This window comes from Leptopilina boulardi, unplaced genomic scaffold (assembly GCF_019393585.1).
Source record: "Leptopilina boulardi isolate dan_hultmark-lab unplaced genomic scaffold, ZJU_Lbou_2.1 LbouV2_62, whole genome shotgun sequence".
Lineage (NCBI taxonomy): Eukaryota > Metazoa > Arthropoda > Insecta > Hymenoptera > Figitidae > Leptopilina > Leptopilina boulardi.
Genome location: NW_026138008.1, coordinates 187335 through 204575, shown reverse-complemented (window position 1 = coordinate 204575; position 17241 = coordinate 187335). Strand labels below are relative to the sequence as shown.

At 28.9% G+C, this 17241-nt stretch overlaps 2 protein-coding genes across 2 annotated transcripts; both read left to right on the top strand.

Moving 5' to 3' along the window:
- The first annotated feature begins 2082 nt into the window (after positions 1 to 2082).
- LOC127290366 (uncharacterized) lies at positions 2083 to 3456 on the top strand. The gene has a single exon (XM_051318870.1). The coding sequence runs from the start codon at positions 2083 to 2085 to the stop codon at positions 3454 to 3456; it is 1374 nt and encodes a 457-aa protein (XP_051174827.1).
- LOC127290364 (uncharacterized) lies at positions 3456 to 4469 on the top strand. Its single transcript, XM_051318869.1, has 2 exons — positions 3456 to 3606; positions 3721 to 4469. Exons 1-2 carry the CDS (start codon positions 3456 to 3458, stop codon positions 4467 to 4469), a joined length of 900 nt encoding a protein of 299 aa, XP_051174826.1.
- Positions 4470 to 17241: the final 12772 nt, after the last annotated feature.

Sequence of the window (17241 nt, the reverse complement as noted above, 5' to 3'; positions counted from 1 at the left end):
CTTTAAAATTTTTTTAAATCGAAAAAACCACCCTTAAATAGAAAAATTCAAATTTAAGAAGTAAAAAAATATTAAATTACCGGCTTTTTTAAAAACAGATCCTTACATGTTTGTAGTTTTGCTCTACTAATTAAAAAAAATAAAGCCAGCATTGACCCATCACCCCCTGAATTTTTTTAATCGAAAAAACTACTCCTAATCTGAAGAATCAAATTCAGGAGATGAAACAATAAAATAACTGATTGACAAATTTTATAAGCAGATATTTTTACTCCAGCAATGCAGAAACAAAGCCAGAAATGCTCCCTCACCCTCTAAAATTTTTTTTAAATCGAAAAAACCACCCTTAAATAGAAAAATTCAAATTTAAGAAGTAAAAAAATATTAAATTACCGGCTTTTTTTAAAAACAGAACCTTACATGTATGTAGTTTTGCTCTACTAACTCAAAAAAATAAAGCTAGCATTGATCCATCACCCTCTGAATTTTTTTAAATAAAAAAACTACCCTTAACCTGAACAATCAAACTTAGGAGGTAAAACAATAAAATAACTGATTAAAAAAGTTTATAACTAGGTATTTTTACTCCAGCAATGCGGAAACATACCTGGCTGTAAAATTTTTCAATCAGTTATTATATTGTATTACCTCCTGAATTTGATTCTTCAGATTAGGGGTAGTTTTTTCGATTAAACAAATTCAGAGGTTGATGAATCAATGCTGGCTTTGTTTTTGAGTTAGTGGAGCGGAAATACATAGATGTAGTAAGGTTCTGTTTTAAAAAAGTCAGTTATTTAATTTTTATTCTCCTAAATTTGAATTTTTATATTTAAGGGTGGTTTTTTCGATTTAAAAAAAAATTTAGTGGGTGAGGGAGCATTTCTGGCTTTGTTTCTGCCTTGCTGGAGTAAAAATACCTGGTTATAAAATTTTTTAATCAGTTATTTTATTGTTTTATCTCCTGAATTTGATTCTTCAGATTAGGGGTAGTTTTTTCGATTAAAAAAATTCGGGGGTTGCTGGATCAATGCTGGCTTTGTTTTTTTGAGTTAGTAGAGCAAAACTACAAACATGTAAGGATCTGTTTTTAAAAAAGCCGGTAATTTAATATTTTTTTACTTCTTAAATTTGAATTTTTCTATTTAAGGGTGGTTTTTTCGATTTAAAAAAATTTTAGAGGGTGAGGGAGCATTTCTGGCTTTGTTTCTGCCTTGCTGGAGTAAAAATACCTGGTTATAAAATTTTTTAATTAGTTATTTTATTGTTTTACCACCTGAATTTGATTCTTCAGATTAGGGGTAGTTTTTTCATTAAAAAAAATTCAGGGGGTGCTGGATCAATGCTGGCTTTGTTTTTGAGTTAGTGGAGCAAAGTTTCGTAGATATAAAATTTGGTTTTTTTAAAAAATAAGTTGATTTATTTTTTATCTCCGAAGTGTGAATTTGTCCGTTTAAGGGTGGTTTTGGTCGATTTAAAAAAAAACTGAGGGTGATGGAGCAATTCTGAGCTCAGATTCGGTTTCAGCGGGCCAAAATACTATAGGAAATATATGTGTAGTTCAAGAAACAGACAACTTTTTTTTTTTTGTGTGCCTGTGTTATGTGCGTCGTATGTAGTCGTATCTGCGAAGTTTTTAGTTTCTGTTTGTCTTTCGTACGCATCATATAGAACCGCTCTGTAAAAATCGCTTTACCTGTTTTATCTCAAATAAGTTAATAAATTCAGTGTTAATTTTACTTTCACTATCTTATTCTCCTTTTTTTCACAAGTCCTTTATGTTAAACTGTTTAAATTCATAACATGGTCCTTCGAGCCGGATTTCCAAAAAGGAGAAAAGAAAGTGAAATCAGTGCTTTGTGTTAAGTGACGCTTAAGGGATTTTTCCTTTATATATTGCATTTTTTTATTCTCTCAAGTGACTTGAATAGTCAAAAAGTACTTTTTTTAAGACTTTATTGTGTTTTTTCCGCAATATTTTGGTGCTATTTTACTTTTTTTCTCAGTATCGAGAACCTTTTTTCATGAAAAATTTTTTTCACTATATTTTACGTAGCGTGGTCGGCCATTTTTCCTGCAACAAACATGGCTACGACTAGTTATGAACGAGTGTTAAGTGACCAAGAAACTCTATTTAACTCTATCAAAAAGATTGTTAATCGTGTTTTAAATTACGAAAATCCACCTCGACAACTGTTGTTAGGACGCCTAACAAATTTACAAGATTGCTGGCTGAGGTGTCGACAAAATCATGCCGCTTTACTTGCAAATCCTCCAATAATAGATCCTCCTAATCAAGCCGAAGGAGGAGAGACAACAATTACAATTTATAATTCTGATGAGTTTAATCAGATTGAGGACTTGTATGAGGAGGCCATATACCACATACTTAGCAGTCTTCCTGAGCCACCGCCCATGCCGGTACAAGACCGTTCTCAACCACCAGATCCAGATGCAACGCCACGAGGAGCATCATCATCTGTAAAACTTCCTCGCATTACTATACCCACTTTCTCAGGTTCGTATTGTGAGTGGCTCACCTTTAGAGATCTGTTTAAATCTCTTGTAACTGACAACGATCGCTTGTCGGATGCAGAGCGTCTTCATTATCTCAAATCATCTCTTAAAGGTGAGGCATTAATAGTTGCTCAAAATCAACCAGGGACAGATGGCAATTTTCAGAATATTTGTGAAAATCTCGAAACTCGTTATAGTAATTCTAAAGTTTTAATATATGAATATTTAAAAAAGATTGTTGAATTGCCACCTGTCACATCAGATTGGTTGAATAATTTAAAAACTATGCGTAACGTTGTTATTACTGCGACATCTGCTTTAAAAAGTCTAAAACGTCCTATCGATGAGGGGAATGATTTGTTAGTTTTTATGTTAATAAACAAGTTAGATAAAATTTCTCGTGATCAGTGGGAATTGTCAATTAGTGAAGAGACAGATCCTCCCTCTCTTGATCAATTTGTTAAATTTCTTGATTCTCGAATTCGCGCTTTAGAAGCTACAGTAGATATTAAAAAGCGTCCTGAAAGTAAAAATTCAAATCATTCGCAGTCGGTACTCAAGAAGGTACACACGCATCAAAACTCAACAAAGTTTGTATGTCCAATGTGTAACAGAGAACATAACCTCTATGCTTGTTCTGTATTTAAAGAAAAAACAATTGATGAACGTTCTGAATATTTAAAGGCTAATTCACGATGCTTCAACTGTTTAGGTAAGCATAATCGCAATTTATGTCAGAGCCGAAAATTTTGTAATATTTGTAAAAAGCCTCATGATTCTTTATTGCATCGCGATAATAAAAATTTGTCACAAAGTCGCGAATTAAAAACTGATCATAGCGTTTCAGAATCAAATCAAGTGTCTGATGATGTGGCGATTTCATCGCATTTGAACTCGTCTAAAAATACCGCACTACTGTTCTGTTGGCAACCGCTCGAGTGATGGTTGAGGCGCCTGATGGCCGCCGCGTTCATGTCCGAGGTCTTCTTGACCAAGTGTCAGAAGCTACGTTTTTGTCCGAATTAATTGCTCAATTATTACGTCTTCCACGCAAAAATACGAATGTTACAGTGTCCGGTTTGGGAGGAAGTTGTACGAATAAAATCCTTCATTCCGTTCCTATCACTATTTAAACGATTAAACCTTGTTCAACCACGCTCCAAACTCAAGCATTCGTACTTCCAAAAATCACTGCATATGTTCCAGCTGAATTTACCCTTTTAGAAATTCCTGAAAATCTTCAAAGTCTCGAACTTGCCGATCTAAATCCATGGGAAAGTGACCGGATCGATTTGCTGATTGGAGCCGATCTGTACGCTCAATTGCTCAAACCTGAGATTAGTCCTGGACCACGTGGAGATCTCGTTGCTCAGTCAACTATATTTGGTTGGATCTTATCAGGACCACTACAAGGATCTCCTCTTCAAAGTTATCACATTAATGTCCACTTTTCCATGGAAACCCGAGTTGACGAAAGCTTGCGTCAATTTTGGGAATTGAAAGAGATACCAGCAGTGAATTTAATGACAAAAAAAGAAATTGAATGTGAGCATCATTTTATGGAGACACATTTTAGAGACTTAAATGGAAAATATGTAGTTCAATTACCTTTTGATGATTCCCCCTCGAAATTAGGTGACTCTTATAACATAGCTCTCAATTCGTTGTGTAGTATAAAAAAAAGATTTACTCGTGATCCTCTGCTTGCTGAAAATTATCGTGATTTTCTAGGAAAGTATCAAGAGATGGGACACATGACTCCAGTTGACGTTGACCAGACTGATTCATCTCGTGTCTTTATTCCGCACCACCCTGTCGTTCGCGAAAGTAGCCAAACAACGAAAGTTAGAGTCGTCTTTAATGCTTCGAGTCCAACGTCCAACAAAACCTCGATTAATGACATTTTACACATCGGTCCAAAATTACAAACAGATATTTGCTCCATCATTTTATGATGGCGTCAATTTGAATTCGTGTTGTGTGCTGATATTGCTCCAGGCCATTTTTTAATCGGTCACCCCTTGAATGTTTTGCCTGAACCTTCTTTAGACAGTATAAATGTAAACCAGCTTAACCGATGGCAGCGAATACGCCAGATGATGGAGACTTTTTGGGTTAAATGGTCGCGTGAATGTCTCCAGCGTTACCAGGCAGTATATAAATGGAACCGATCATCTGAACCTGTCTCGGTGGGAGCAATCGTATTAATCATCGACGATCGTTACCCCCCATCCAAATGGCCACTTGGCCGTGTAGTTCAGACTCACCCTGGAAAGGATGGTTTAGTCCGCGTCGCAAGTGTGAAAACCCAGACTAGTACAGTTACACGACCCATTGTTAAGCTTTGCCCCCTTCCTATTCCAATCAATGGGGAATAATTTCGTTATTGCATAACGAAGGCGGGCGGAATGTTTAAAAAAGTTAGAATATATTCGTTGAATAGTTAGAGGCTTGTATGTCTCGGTTTCTTTTTCATTTCACGCTCATTCCAGTTACCTGAGAAAAGGTCTTAGTTTTATAACTAAGCAGGTATTTTGCAATATTATTGACCAGTTTCCCCTTTTTTCCTTACGTCATGCTCATTGTGCCCATCCAGGTAAAGTTTTCCCTTTCCCTTTGTCCTACGGGAACGTTTTTCCCCCCGGTTTTCATTACAGGCTGAAGAAGGGGGCATCCTTCTTGAGACAAGGAGAATTGAGTCAGTCGATGAATTACTGTGGTTCGAGAATAGTGGTTCCTGCCTTACGAATTTTCTCCATCGCTTGCAGCTTGGACGGTGCGTGTCTCTGGCAGTTCAATCTTGGGGAACCTCAACGCTGTGGGTTACTACTATTGGTGAGATCGCTCAGCTCCCACGTGCAGGTGCTTTCACCTGGTGGGTGTACGGCACCCCTTGTGTATTATATACTAATTTAATTGATTTTTACATATATTGTGTTCTGGTTTTGTGTGAATGTGTTGTGTTATTGAGTTATACTATTTTATTGTTGATTCTGAGACGAGTGAGTTCTTGAGACCACGAGGTGATCACCATGCGATCCTCTTGAGAATCGTTCGATCGCATGGAATCATTGATCGCCTTTTCGGTAAACTTTCGCGAGCTGACCTTTGAGATCCTCCCATGAGATTCTTTCGATCTCAAAGTCGTCTGTCTCGCCCGAGGCTTGAGACTTTTGCCGGTCCTCATCTTTTGTACTTTTGAACGAAAATAAAGAATAGTTCTTTAACTAAATATTCGTCAACTTACTTATCCGACCTCACTACCCCTATCCCTTAACAGTGTCTCTTTTTATGATTCATCAAAAAATTACAAAAACCAATATTAAACTTTCGTATCTCTGTGAGTGTTATATAAATATTTTCATGTCTGCTATAACATTACACTGTTACAAGAAAATGATTTCGCAAATGAAAAGTTAAAATTTTAGATCCCAAAGTAAGTAGTAGATTAGTTCGATGGAATCATTTATCCAGAAAGTTCTCAGTTCCAATTTCTCTATTTCTCAACCTAATTTATGTGATTTTTAAAGGAACAACTATGTTACTACGATATTTCTTAATTGAAATGTAACATCTGGAGTACCCCAAAAATGCAGTGTATGAGTTCAATGAAATTTACTATCCAATGAGTGTTCTGTTATAAGATTTTTAAGTCAGATTCTTTTATTAAATTTTATTGCTAAAAAAATAGGTCATAATCATTTAATAAGTTTTTTACAAATATAAGGATATTTTTTTTGTTTAATTACATAATTGGACAATTGTTACTTTCGTTAATTATATATAAATTCAACATTACAAAGTCATTATGTGAAATGGCAACATTTGAAATTTGTGTCTCTTTTTATGATTCATCAAAAAATAGCAAAACCCAATAATCTTAAACTTTGGTTTCTCTGTGAATGTTATATAAATATTTTCTATACTGCTATAACATTACACTGTTACAAGAAAATGATTCCACAAATGAAAAGTTTAAATTTTAGATCCCAAAGTAATTAGTAGATTAGTTCGATGGAATCATTTATCCAGAAAGTTCTCAGTTCCAATTTCTCTATTTCTGAACCTATTTTATGTGATTTATAAAGGAACAACTATGTTACTATGATATTTCTTAAACGAAATTTAACATCTGGAGTACCCCAAGAATGCAGTGGATGAGTTCAATAAAATTTACTATCCAATGAGTGTTGTGTTATAAGATTTTTAAGTCAGATTCTTTTATTAAATTTTATTGCTAAAAAAAATAGGTCATAATCATTTAATAAGTTTTTTACAAATATAAGGATATTTTATGTTAAATTACATAATTGGACAATTGTTACTTTCGTTAATTATATATAAATTCAACATTACAAAGTCATTATGTGAAATAGCAACATTTGAAATTTGTGTCTCTTTTTATGATTCATCAAAAAATTGCAAAACCCAATAATCTTAAACTTTGGTTTCTCTGTGAATGTTATATAAATATTTTCTATACTGCTATAACATTACACTGTTACAAGAAAATGATTCCACAAATGAAAAGTTTAAATTTTAGATCCCAAAGTAAGTAGTAGATTAGTTCAATGGAATCATTTATCCAGAAAGTTCTCAGTTCCAATTTCTCTATTTCTCAACCTATTTTATGTGATTTTTAAAGGAACAACTATGTTACTATGATATTTCTTAATTGAAATGTAACATCTGGAGTACCCCAAAAATGCAGTGGATGAGTTCAATGAAATTTACTATCCAATGAGTGTTCAGTTATAAGATTTTTAATTCAGATTCTTTTAATAAATTTTATTGCTAAAAAAATAGGTCATAATCATTGAATAAGTTTTTTACAAATATGAGGATATTTTATGTTTAATTACATAATTGGACAATTGTTACTTTCGTTAATTATATATAAATTCAACATTACAAAGTGATTATGTAAAATAGCAAAATTTGAAATTTGTGTCTCTTTTTATGATTCATCAAAAAATTACAAAAACCAATATTAAACTTTCGTATCTCTGTGAGTGTTATATAAATATTTTCTATACTGCTATAACATTACACTGTTACAAGAAAATGATTCCACAAATGAAAAGTTTAAATTTTATATCCCAAAGTAAGTAGTAGATTAGTTCGATGGAATCATTTATCCAGAAAGTTCTCAGTTCCAATTTCTCTATTTCTCAACCTATTTTATGTGATTTTTAAAGGAACAACCATGTTACTATGATATTTCTTAAACGAAATTTAACATCTGGAGTACCCCAAGAATGCAGTGGATGAGTTCAATAAAATTTACTATCCAATGAGTGTTGTGTTATAAGATTTTTAAGTCAGATTCTTTTATTAAATTTTATTGCTAAAAAAAATAGGTCATAATCATTTAATAAGTTTTTTACAAATATAAGGATATTTTATGTTAAATTACATAATTGGACAATTGTTACTTTCGTTAATTATATATAAATTCAACATTACAAAGTCATTATGTGAAATAGCAACATTTGAAATTTGTGTCTCTTTTTATGATTCATCAAAAAATTGCAAAACCCAATAATCTTAAACTTTGGTTTCTCTGTGAATGTTATATAAATATTTTCTATACTGCTATAACATTACACTGTTACAAGAAAATGATTCAACAAATGAAAAGTTTAAATTTTAGATCCCAAAGTAAGTAGTAGATTAGTTCAATGGAATCATTTATCCAGAAAGTTCTCAGTTCCAATTTCTCTATTTCTCAACCTATTTTATGTGATTTTTAAAGGAACAACTATGTTACTATGATATTTCTTAAACGAAATATAACATCTGGAGTACCCCAAGAATGCAGTGGATGAGTTGAATGAAATTTACTATCCAATGAGTGTTCAGTTATAAGATTTTTAATTCAGATTCTTTTATTAAATTTTATTGCTAAAAAAATAGGTCATAATCATTGAATAAGTTTTTTACAAATATAAGGATATTTTATGTTTAATTACATAATTGGACAATTGTTACTTTCGTTAATTATATATAAATTCAACATTACAAAGTCATTATGTGAAATAGCAAAATTTGAAATTTGTGTCTCTTTTTATGATTCATCAAAAAATTACAAAAACCAATATTAAACTTTCGTATCTCTGTGAGTGTTATATAAATATTTTCATGTCTGCTATAACATTACACTGTTACAAGAAAATGATTTCGCAAATGAAAAGTTAAAATTTTAGATCCCAAAGTAAGTAGTAGATTAGTTCGATGGAATCATTTATCCAGAAAGTTCTCAGTTCCAATTTCTCTATTTCTCAACCTAATTTATGTGATTTTTAAAGGAACAACTATGTTACTACGATATTTCTTAATTGAAATGTAACATCTGGAGTACCCCAAAAATGCAGTGTATGAGTTCAATGAAATTTACTATCCAATGAGTGTTCTGTTATAAGATTTTTAAGTCAGATTCTTTTATTAAATTTTAATGCTAAAAAAATAGGTCATAATCATTTAATAAGTTTTTTACAAATATAAGGATATTTTATGTTTAATTACATAATTGGACAATTGTTACTTTCGTTAATTATATATAAATTCAACATTACAAAGTCATTATGTGAAATAGCAACATTTGAAATTTGTGTCTCTTTTTATGATTCATCAAAAAATAGCAAAACCCAATAATCTTAAACTTTGGTTTCTCTGTGAATGTTATATAAATATTTTCATGTCTGCTATAACATTACACTGTTACAAGAAAATGATTCCACAAATGAAAAGTTAAAATTTTAGATCCCAAAGTAAGTAGTAGATTAGTTCGATGGAATCATTTATCCAGAAAGTTCTCAGTTCCAATTTCTCTATTTCTCAACCTATTTTATGTGATTTATAAAGGAACAACTATGTTACTATGATATTTCTTAAACGAAATGTAACATCTGGAATACCCCAAGAATGCAGTGGATGAGTTCAATAAAATTTACTATCCAATGAGTGTTCTGTTATAAGATTTTTAATTCAGATTCTTTTATTAAATTTTATTGCTAAAAAAATAGGTCATAATCATTGAATAAGTTTTTTACAAATATAAGGATATTTTATGTTAAATTACATAATTGGACAATTGTTACTTTCGTTAATTATATATAAATTCAACATTACAAAGTCATTATGTGAAATAGCAAAATTTGAAATTTGTGTCTCTTTTTATGATTGATCAAAAAATTACAAAAACCAATATTAAACTTTCGTATCTCTGTGAGTGTTATATAAATATTTTCATGTCTGATATAACATTACACTATTACAAGAAAATGATTTCGCAAATGAAAAGTTAAAATTTTAGATCCCAAAGTAAGTAGTAGATTAGTTCGATGGAATCATTTATCCAGAAAGTTCTCAGTTCCAATTTCTCTATTTCTCAACCTATTTTATGTGCTTTTTAAAGGAACAACTATGTTACTATGATATTTCTTAAACGAAATGTAACATCTGGAGTACCCCAAGAATGCAGTGGATGAGTTCAATAAAATTTACTATCCAATGAGTGTTCTGTTATAAGATTTTTAATTCAGATTCTTTTATTAAATTTTATTGCTAAAAAAATAGGTCATAATCATTGAATAAGTTTTTTACAAATATAAGGATATTTTATGTTAAATTACATAATTGGACAATTGTTACTTTCGTTAATTATATATAAATTCAACATTACAAAGTCATTATGTGAAATAGCAACATTTGAAATTTGTGTCTCTTTTTATGATTCATCAAAAAATAGCAAAACCCAATAATCTTAAACTTTGGTTTCTCTGTGAATGTTATATAAATATTTTCTATACTGCTATAACATTACACTGTTACAAGAAAATGATTCCACAAATGAAAAGTTTAAATTTTAGATCCCAAAGTAATTAGTAGATTAGTTCGATGGAATCATTTATCCAGAAAGTTCTCAGTTCCAATTTCTCTATTTCTCAACCTATTTTATGTGATTTATAAAGGAACAACTATGTTACTATGATATTTCTTAAACGAAATGTAACATCTGGAATACCCCAAGAATGCAGTGGATGAGTTCAATAAAATTTACTATCCAATGAGTGTTCTGTTATAAGATTTTTAAGTCAGATTCTTTTATTACATTTTATTGCTAAAAAAATAGGTCATAATCATTTAATAAGTTTTTTACAAATATGAGGATATTTTATGTTTAATTACATAATTGGACAATTGTTACTTTCGTTAATTATATATAAATTCAACATTACAAAGTCATTATGTAAAATAGCAAAATTTGAAATTTGTGTCTCTTTTTATGATTCATCAAAAAATTACAAAAACCAATATTAAACTTTCGTATCTCTGTGAGTGTTATATAAATATTTTCATGTCTGCTATAACATTACACTGTTACAAGAAAATGATTTCGCAAATGAAAAGTTAAAATTTTAGATCCCAAAGTAAGTAGTAGATTAGTTCGATGGAATCATTTATCCAGAAAGTTCTCAGTTCCAATTTCTCTATTTCTCAACCTATTTTATGTGCTTTTTAAAGGAACAACTATGTTACTATGATATTTCTTAAACGAAATGTAACATCTGGAGTACCCCAAGAATGCAGTGGATGAGTTCAATAAAATTTACTATCCAATGAGTGTTCTGTTATAATATTTTTTAGTCAGATTCTTTTATTAAATTTTATTGCTAAAAAAATAGGTCATAATCATTGAATAAGTTTTTTACAAATATAAGGATATTTTATGTTAAATTACATAATTCGACAATTGTTACTTTCGTTAATTATATATAAATTCAACATTACAAAGTCATTATGTGAAATAGCAAAATTTGAAATTTGTGTCTCTTTTTATGATTCATCAAAAAATTACAAAAACCAATATTAAACTTTCGTATCTCTGTGAGTGTTATATAAATATTTTCATGTCTGATATAACATTACACTGTTACAAGAAAATGATTTCGCAAATGATAAGTTAAAATTTTAGATCCCAAAGTAAGTAGTAGATTAGTTCGATGGAATCATTTATCCAGAAAGTTCTCAGTTCCAATTTCTCTATTTCTCAACCTAATTTATGTGATTTTTAAAGGAACAACTATGTTACTATGATATTTCTTAATTGAAATGTAACATCTGGAGTACCCCAAGAATGCAGTGGCTGAGTTCAATAAAATTTACTATCCAATGAGTGTTGTGTTATAAGATTTTTAAGTCAGATTCTTTTATTAAATTTTATTGCTAAAAAAATAGGTCATAATCATTTAATAAGTTTTTTACAAATATAAGGATATTTTTTTTGTTTAATTACATAATTGGACAATTGTTACTTTCGTTAATTATATATAAATTCAACATTACAAAGTCATTATGTGAAATAGCAACATTTGAAATTTGTGTCTCTTTTTATGATTCATCAAAAAATAGCAAAACCCAATAATCTTAAACTTTGGTTTCTCTGTGAATGTTATATAAATATTTTCTATACTGCTATAACATTACACTGTTACAAGAAAATGATTCCACAAATGAAAAGTTTAAATTTTAGATCCCAAAGTAAGTAGTAGATTAGTTCGATGGAATCATTTATCCAGAAAGTTCTCAGTTCCAATTTCTCTATTTCTCAACCTATTTTATGTGATTTTTAAAGGAACAACCATGTTACTATGATATTTCTTAAACGAAATGTAACATCTGGAGTACCCCAAGAATGCAGTGGATGAGTTCAATAAAATTTACTATCCAATGAGTGTTGTGTTATAAGATTTTTAAGTCAGATTCTTTTATTAAATTTTATTGCTAAAAAAATAGGTCATAATCATTTAATAAGTTTTTTACAAATATAAGGATATTTTATGTTAAATTACATAATTGGACAATTGTTACTTTCGTTAATTATATATAAATTCAACATTACAAAGTCATTATGTGAAATAGCAAAGATTGAAATTTGTGTCTCTTTTTATGATTCATCAAAAAATTACAAAAACCAATATTAAACTTTCGTATCTCTGTGAGTGTTATATAAATATTTTCATGTCTGCTATAACATTACACTGTTACAAGAATATGATTTCGCAAAAGAAAAGTTAAAATTTTAGATCCCAAAGTAAGTAGTATATTAGTTCGATGGAATCATTTATCCAGAAAGTTCTCAGTTCCAATTTCTCTATTTCTCAACCTAATTTATGTGATTTTTAAAGGAACAACTATGTTACTATGATATTTCTTAATTGAAATGTAACATCTGGAGTACCCCAAGAATGCAGTGGATGAGTTCAATGAAATTTACTATCCAATGAGTGTTCTGTTATAAGATTTTTAAGTCAGATTCTTTTATTAAATTTTATTGCTAAAAAAATAGGTCATAATCATTTAATAAGTTTTTTACAAATATAAGGATATTTTATGTTAAATTACATAATTCGACAATTGTTACTTTCGTTAATTATATATAAATTCAACATTACAAAGTCATTATGTGAAATAGCAAAATTTGAAATTTGTGTCTCTTTTTATGATTCATCAAAAAATTACAAAAACCAATATTAAACTTTCGTATCTCTGTGAGTGTTATATAAATATTTTCATGTCTGATATAACATTACACTGTTACAAGAAAATGATTTCGCAAATGATAAGTTAAAATTTTAGATCCCAAAGTAAGTAGTAGATTAGTTCGATGGAATCATTTATCCAGAAAGTTCTCAGTTCCAATTTCTCTATTTCTCAACCTAATTTATGTGATTTTTAAAGGAACAACTATGTTACTATGATATTTCTTAATTGAAATGTAACATCTGGAGTACCCCAAGAATGCAGTGGCTGAGTTCAATAAAATTTACTATCCAATGAGTGTTGTGTTATAAGATTTTTAAGTCAGATTCTTTTATTAAATTTTATTGCTAAAAAAATAGGTCATAATCATTTAATAAGTTTTTTACAAATATAAGGATATTTTATGTTAAATTACATAATTGGACAATTGTTACTTTCGTTAATTATATATAAATTCAACATTACAAAGTCATTATGTGAAATAGCAAAATTTGAAATTTGTGTCTCTTTTTATGATTCATCAAAAAATTACAAAAACCAATATTAAACTTTCGTATCTCTGTGAGTGTTATATAAATATTTTCATGTCTGCTATAACATTACACTGTTACAAGAAAATGATTTCGCAAATGAAAAGTTAAAATTTTAGATCCCAAAGTAAGTAGTAGATTAGTTCGATGGAATCATTTATCCAGAAAGTTCTCAGTTCCAATTTCTCTATTTCTCAACCTAATTTATGTGATTTTTAAAGGAACAACTATGTTACTATGATATTTCTTAATTGAAATGTAACATCTGGAGTACCCCAAGAATGCAGTGGATGAGTTCAATGAAATTTACTATCCAATGAGTGTTCTGTTATAAGATTTTTAAGTCAGATTCTTTTATTAAATTTTATTGCTAAAAAAATAGGTCATAATCATTTAATAAGTTTTTTACAAATATAAGGATATTTTATGTTAAATTACATAATTGGACAATTGTTACTTTCGTTAATTATATATAAATTCAACATTACAAAGTCATTATGTGAAATAGCAACATTTGAAATTTGTGTCTCTTTTTATGATTCATCAAAAAATTACAAAAACCAATATTAAACTTTCTTATCTCTGTGAGTGTTATATAAATATTTTCATGTCTGCTATAACATTACACTGTTACAAGAATATGATTTCGCAAAAGAAAAGTTAAAATTTTAGATCCCAAAGTAAGTAGTATATTAGTTCGATGGAATCATTTATCCAGAAAGTTCTCAGTTCCAATTTCTCTATTTCTCAACCTAATTTATGTGATTTTTAAAGGAACAACTATGTTACTATGATATTTCTTAATTGAAATGTAACATCTGGAGTACCCCAAGAATGCAGTGAATGAGTTCAATGAAATTTACTATCCAATGAGTGTTCTGTTATAAGATTTTTAATTCAGATTCTTTTATTAAATTTTATTGCTAAAAAAATAGGTCATAATCATTTAATAAGTTTTTTACAAATATAAGGATATTTTATGTTAAATTACATAATTGGACAATTGTTACTTTCGTTAATTATATATAAATTCAACATTACAAAGTCATTATGTGAAATAGCAAAAATTGAAATTTGTGTCTCTTTTTATGATTCATCAAAAAATTACAAAAACCAATATTAAACTTTCGTATCTCTGTGAGTGTTATATAAATATTTTCATGTCTGCTATAACATTACACTGTTACAAGAATATGATTTCGCAAATGAAAAGTTAAAATTTTAGATCCCAAAGTAAGTAGTAGATTAGTTCGATGGAATCATTTATCCAGAAAGTTCTCAGTTCCAATTTCTCTATTTCTCAACCTAATTTATGTGATTTTTAAAGGAACAACTATGTTACTATGATATTTCTTAATTGAAATGTAACATCTGGAGTACCCCAAGAATGCAGTGGATGAGTTCAATGAAATTTACTATCCAATGAGTGTTCTGTTATAAGATTTTTAATTCAGATTCTTTTATTAAATTTTATTGCTAAAAAAATAGGTCATAATCATTGAATAAGTTTTTTACAAATATAAGGATATTTTATGTTAAATTACATAATTGGACAATTGTTACTTTCGTTAATTATATATAAATTCAACATTACAAAGTCATTATGTGAAATAGCAAAATTTGAAATTTGTGTCTCTTTTTATGATTGATCAAAAAATTACAAAAACCAATATTAAACTTTCGTATCTCTGTGAGTGTTATATAAATATTTTCATGTCTGATATAACATTACACTGTTACAAGAAAATGATTTCGCAAATGAAAAGTTAAAATTTTAGATCCCAAAGTAAGTAGTAGATTAGTTCGATGGAATCATTTATCCAGAAAGTTCTCAGTTCCAATTTCTCTATTTCTCAACCTAATTTATGTGATTTTTAAAGGAACAACTATGTTACTATGATATTTCTTAATTGAAATGTAACATCTGGAGTACCCCAAGAATGCAGTGGATGAGTTCAATGAAATTTACTATCCAATGAGTGTTCTGTTATAAGATTTTTAATTCAGATTCTTTTATTAAATTTTATTGCTAAAAAAATAGGTCATAATCATTGAATAAGTTTTTTACAAATATAAGGATATTTTATGTTAAATTACATAATTGGACAATTGTTACTTTCGTTAATTATATATAAATTCAACATTACAAAGTCATTATGTGAAATAGCAAAATTTGAAATTTGTGTCTCTTTTTATGATTCATCAAAAAATTACAAAAACCAATATTAAACTTTCGTATCTCTGTGAGTGTTATATAAATATTTTCATGTCTGATATAACATTACACTGTTACAAGAAAATGATTTCGCAAATGAAAAGTTAAAATTTTAGATCCCAAAGTAAGTAGTAGATTAGTTCGATGGAATCATTTATCCAGAAAGTTCTCAGTTCCAATTTCTCTATTTCTCAACCTATTTTATGTGATTTTTAAAGGAACAACTATGTTACTATGATATTTCTTAAACGAAATGTAACATCTGGAGTACCCCAAGAATGCAGTGGATGAGTTCAATAAAATTTACTATCCAATGAGTGTTCTGTTATAAGATTTTTAAGTCAGATTCTTTTATTAAATTTTATTGCTAAAAAAATAGGTCATAATCATTGAATAAGTTTTTTACAAATATAAGGATATTTTATGTTAAATTACATAATTGGACAATTGTTACTTTCGTTAATTATATATAAATTCAACATTACAAAGTCATTATGTGAAATAGCAAAATTTGAAATTTGTGTCTCTTTTTATGATTCATCAAAAAATTACAAAAACCAATATTAAACTTTCGTATCTCTGTGAGTGTTATATAAATATTTTCATGTCTGCTATAACATTACACTGTTACAAGAAAATGATTTCGCAAATGAAAAGTTAAAATTTTAGATCCCAAAGTAAGTAGTAGATTAGTTCGATGGAATCATTTATCCAGAAAGTTCTCAGTTCCAATTTCTCTATTTCTCAACCTAATTTATGTGATTTTTAAAGGAACAACTATGTTACTATGATATTTCTTAATTGAAATGTAACATCTGGAGTACCCCAAGAATGCAGTGGATGAGTTCAATGAAATTTACTATCCAATGAGTGTTCTGTTATAAGATTTTTAATTCAGATTCTTTTATTAAATTTTATTGCTAAAAAAATAGGTCATAATCATTGAATAAGTTTTTTACAAATATAAGGATATTTTATGTTAAATTACATAATTGGACAATTGTTACTTTCGTTAATTATATATAAATTCAACATTACAAAGTCATTATGTGAAATAGCAAAATTTGAAATTTGTGTCTCTTTTTATGATTCATCAAAAAATTACAAAAACCAATATTAAACTTTCGTATCTCTGTGAGTGTTATATAAATATTTTCATGTCTGATATAACATTACACTGTTACAAGAAAATGATTTCGCAAATGAAAAGTTAAAATTTTAGATCCCAAAGTAAGTAGTAGATTAGTTCGATGGAATCATTTATCCAGAAAGTTCTCAGTTCCAATTTCTCTATTTCTCAACCTATTTTATGTGCTTTTTAAAGGAACTACTATGTTACTATGATATTTCTTAAACGAAATGTAACATCTGGAGTACCCCAAGAATGCAGTGGATGAGTTCAATAAAATTTACTATCCAATGAGTGTTCTGTTATAA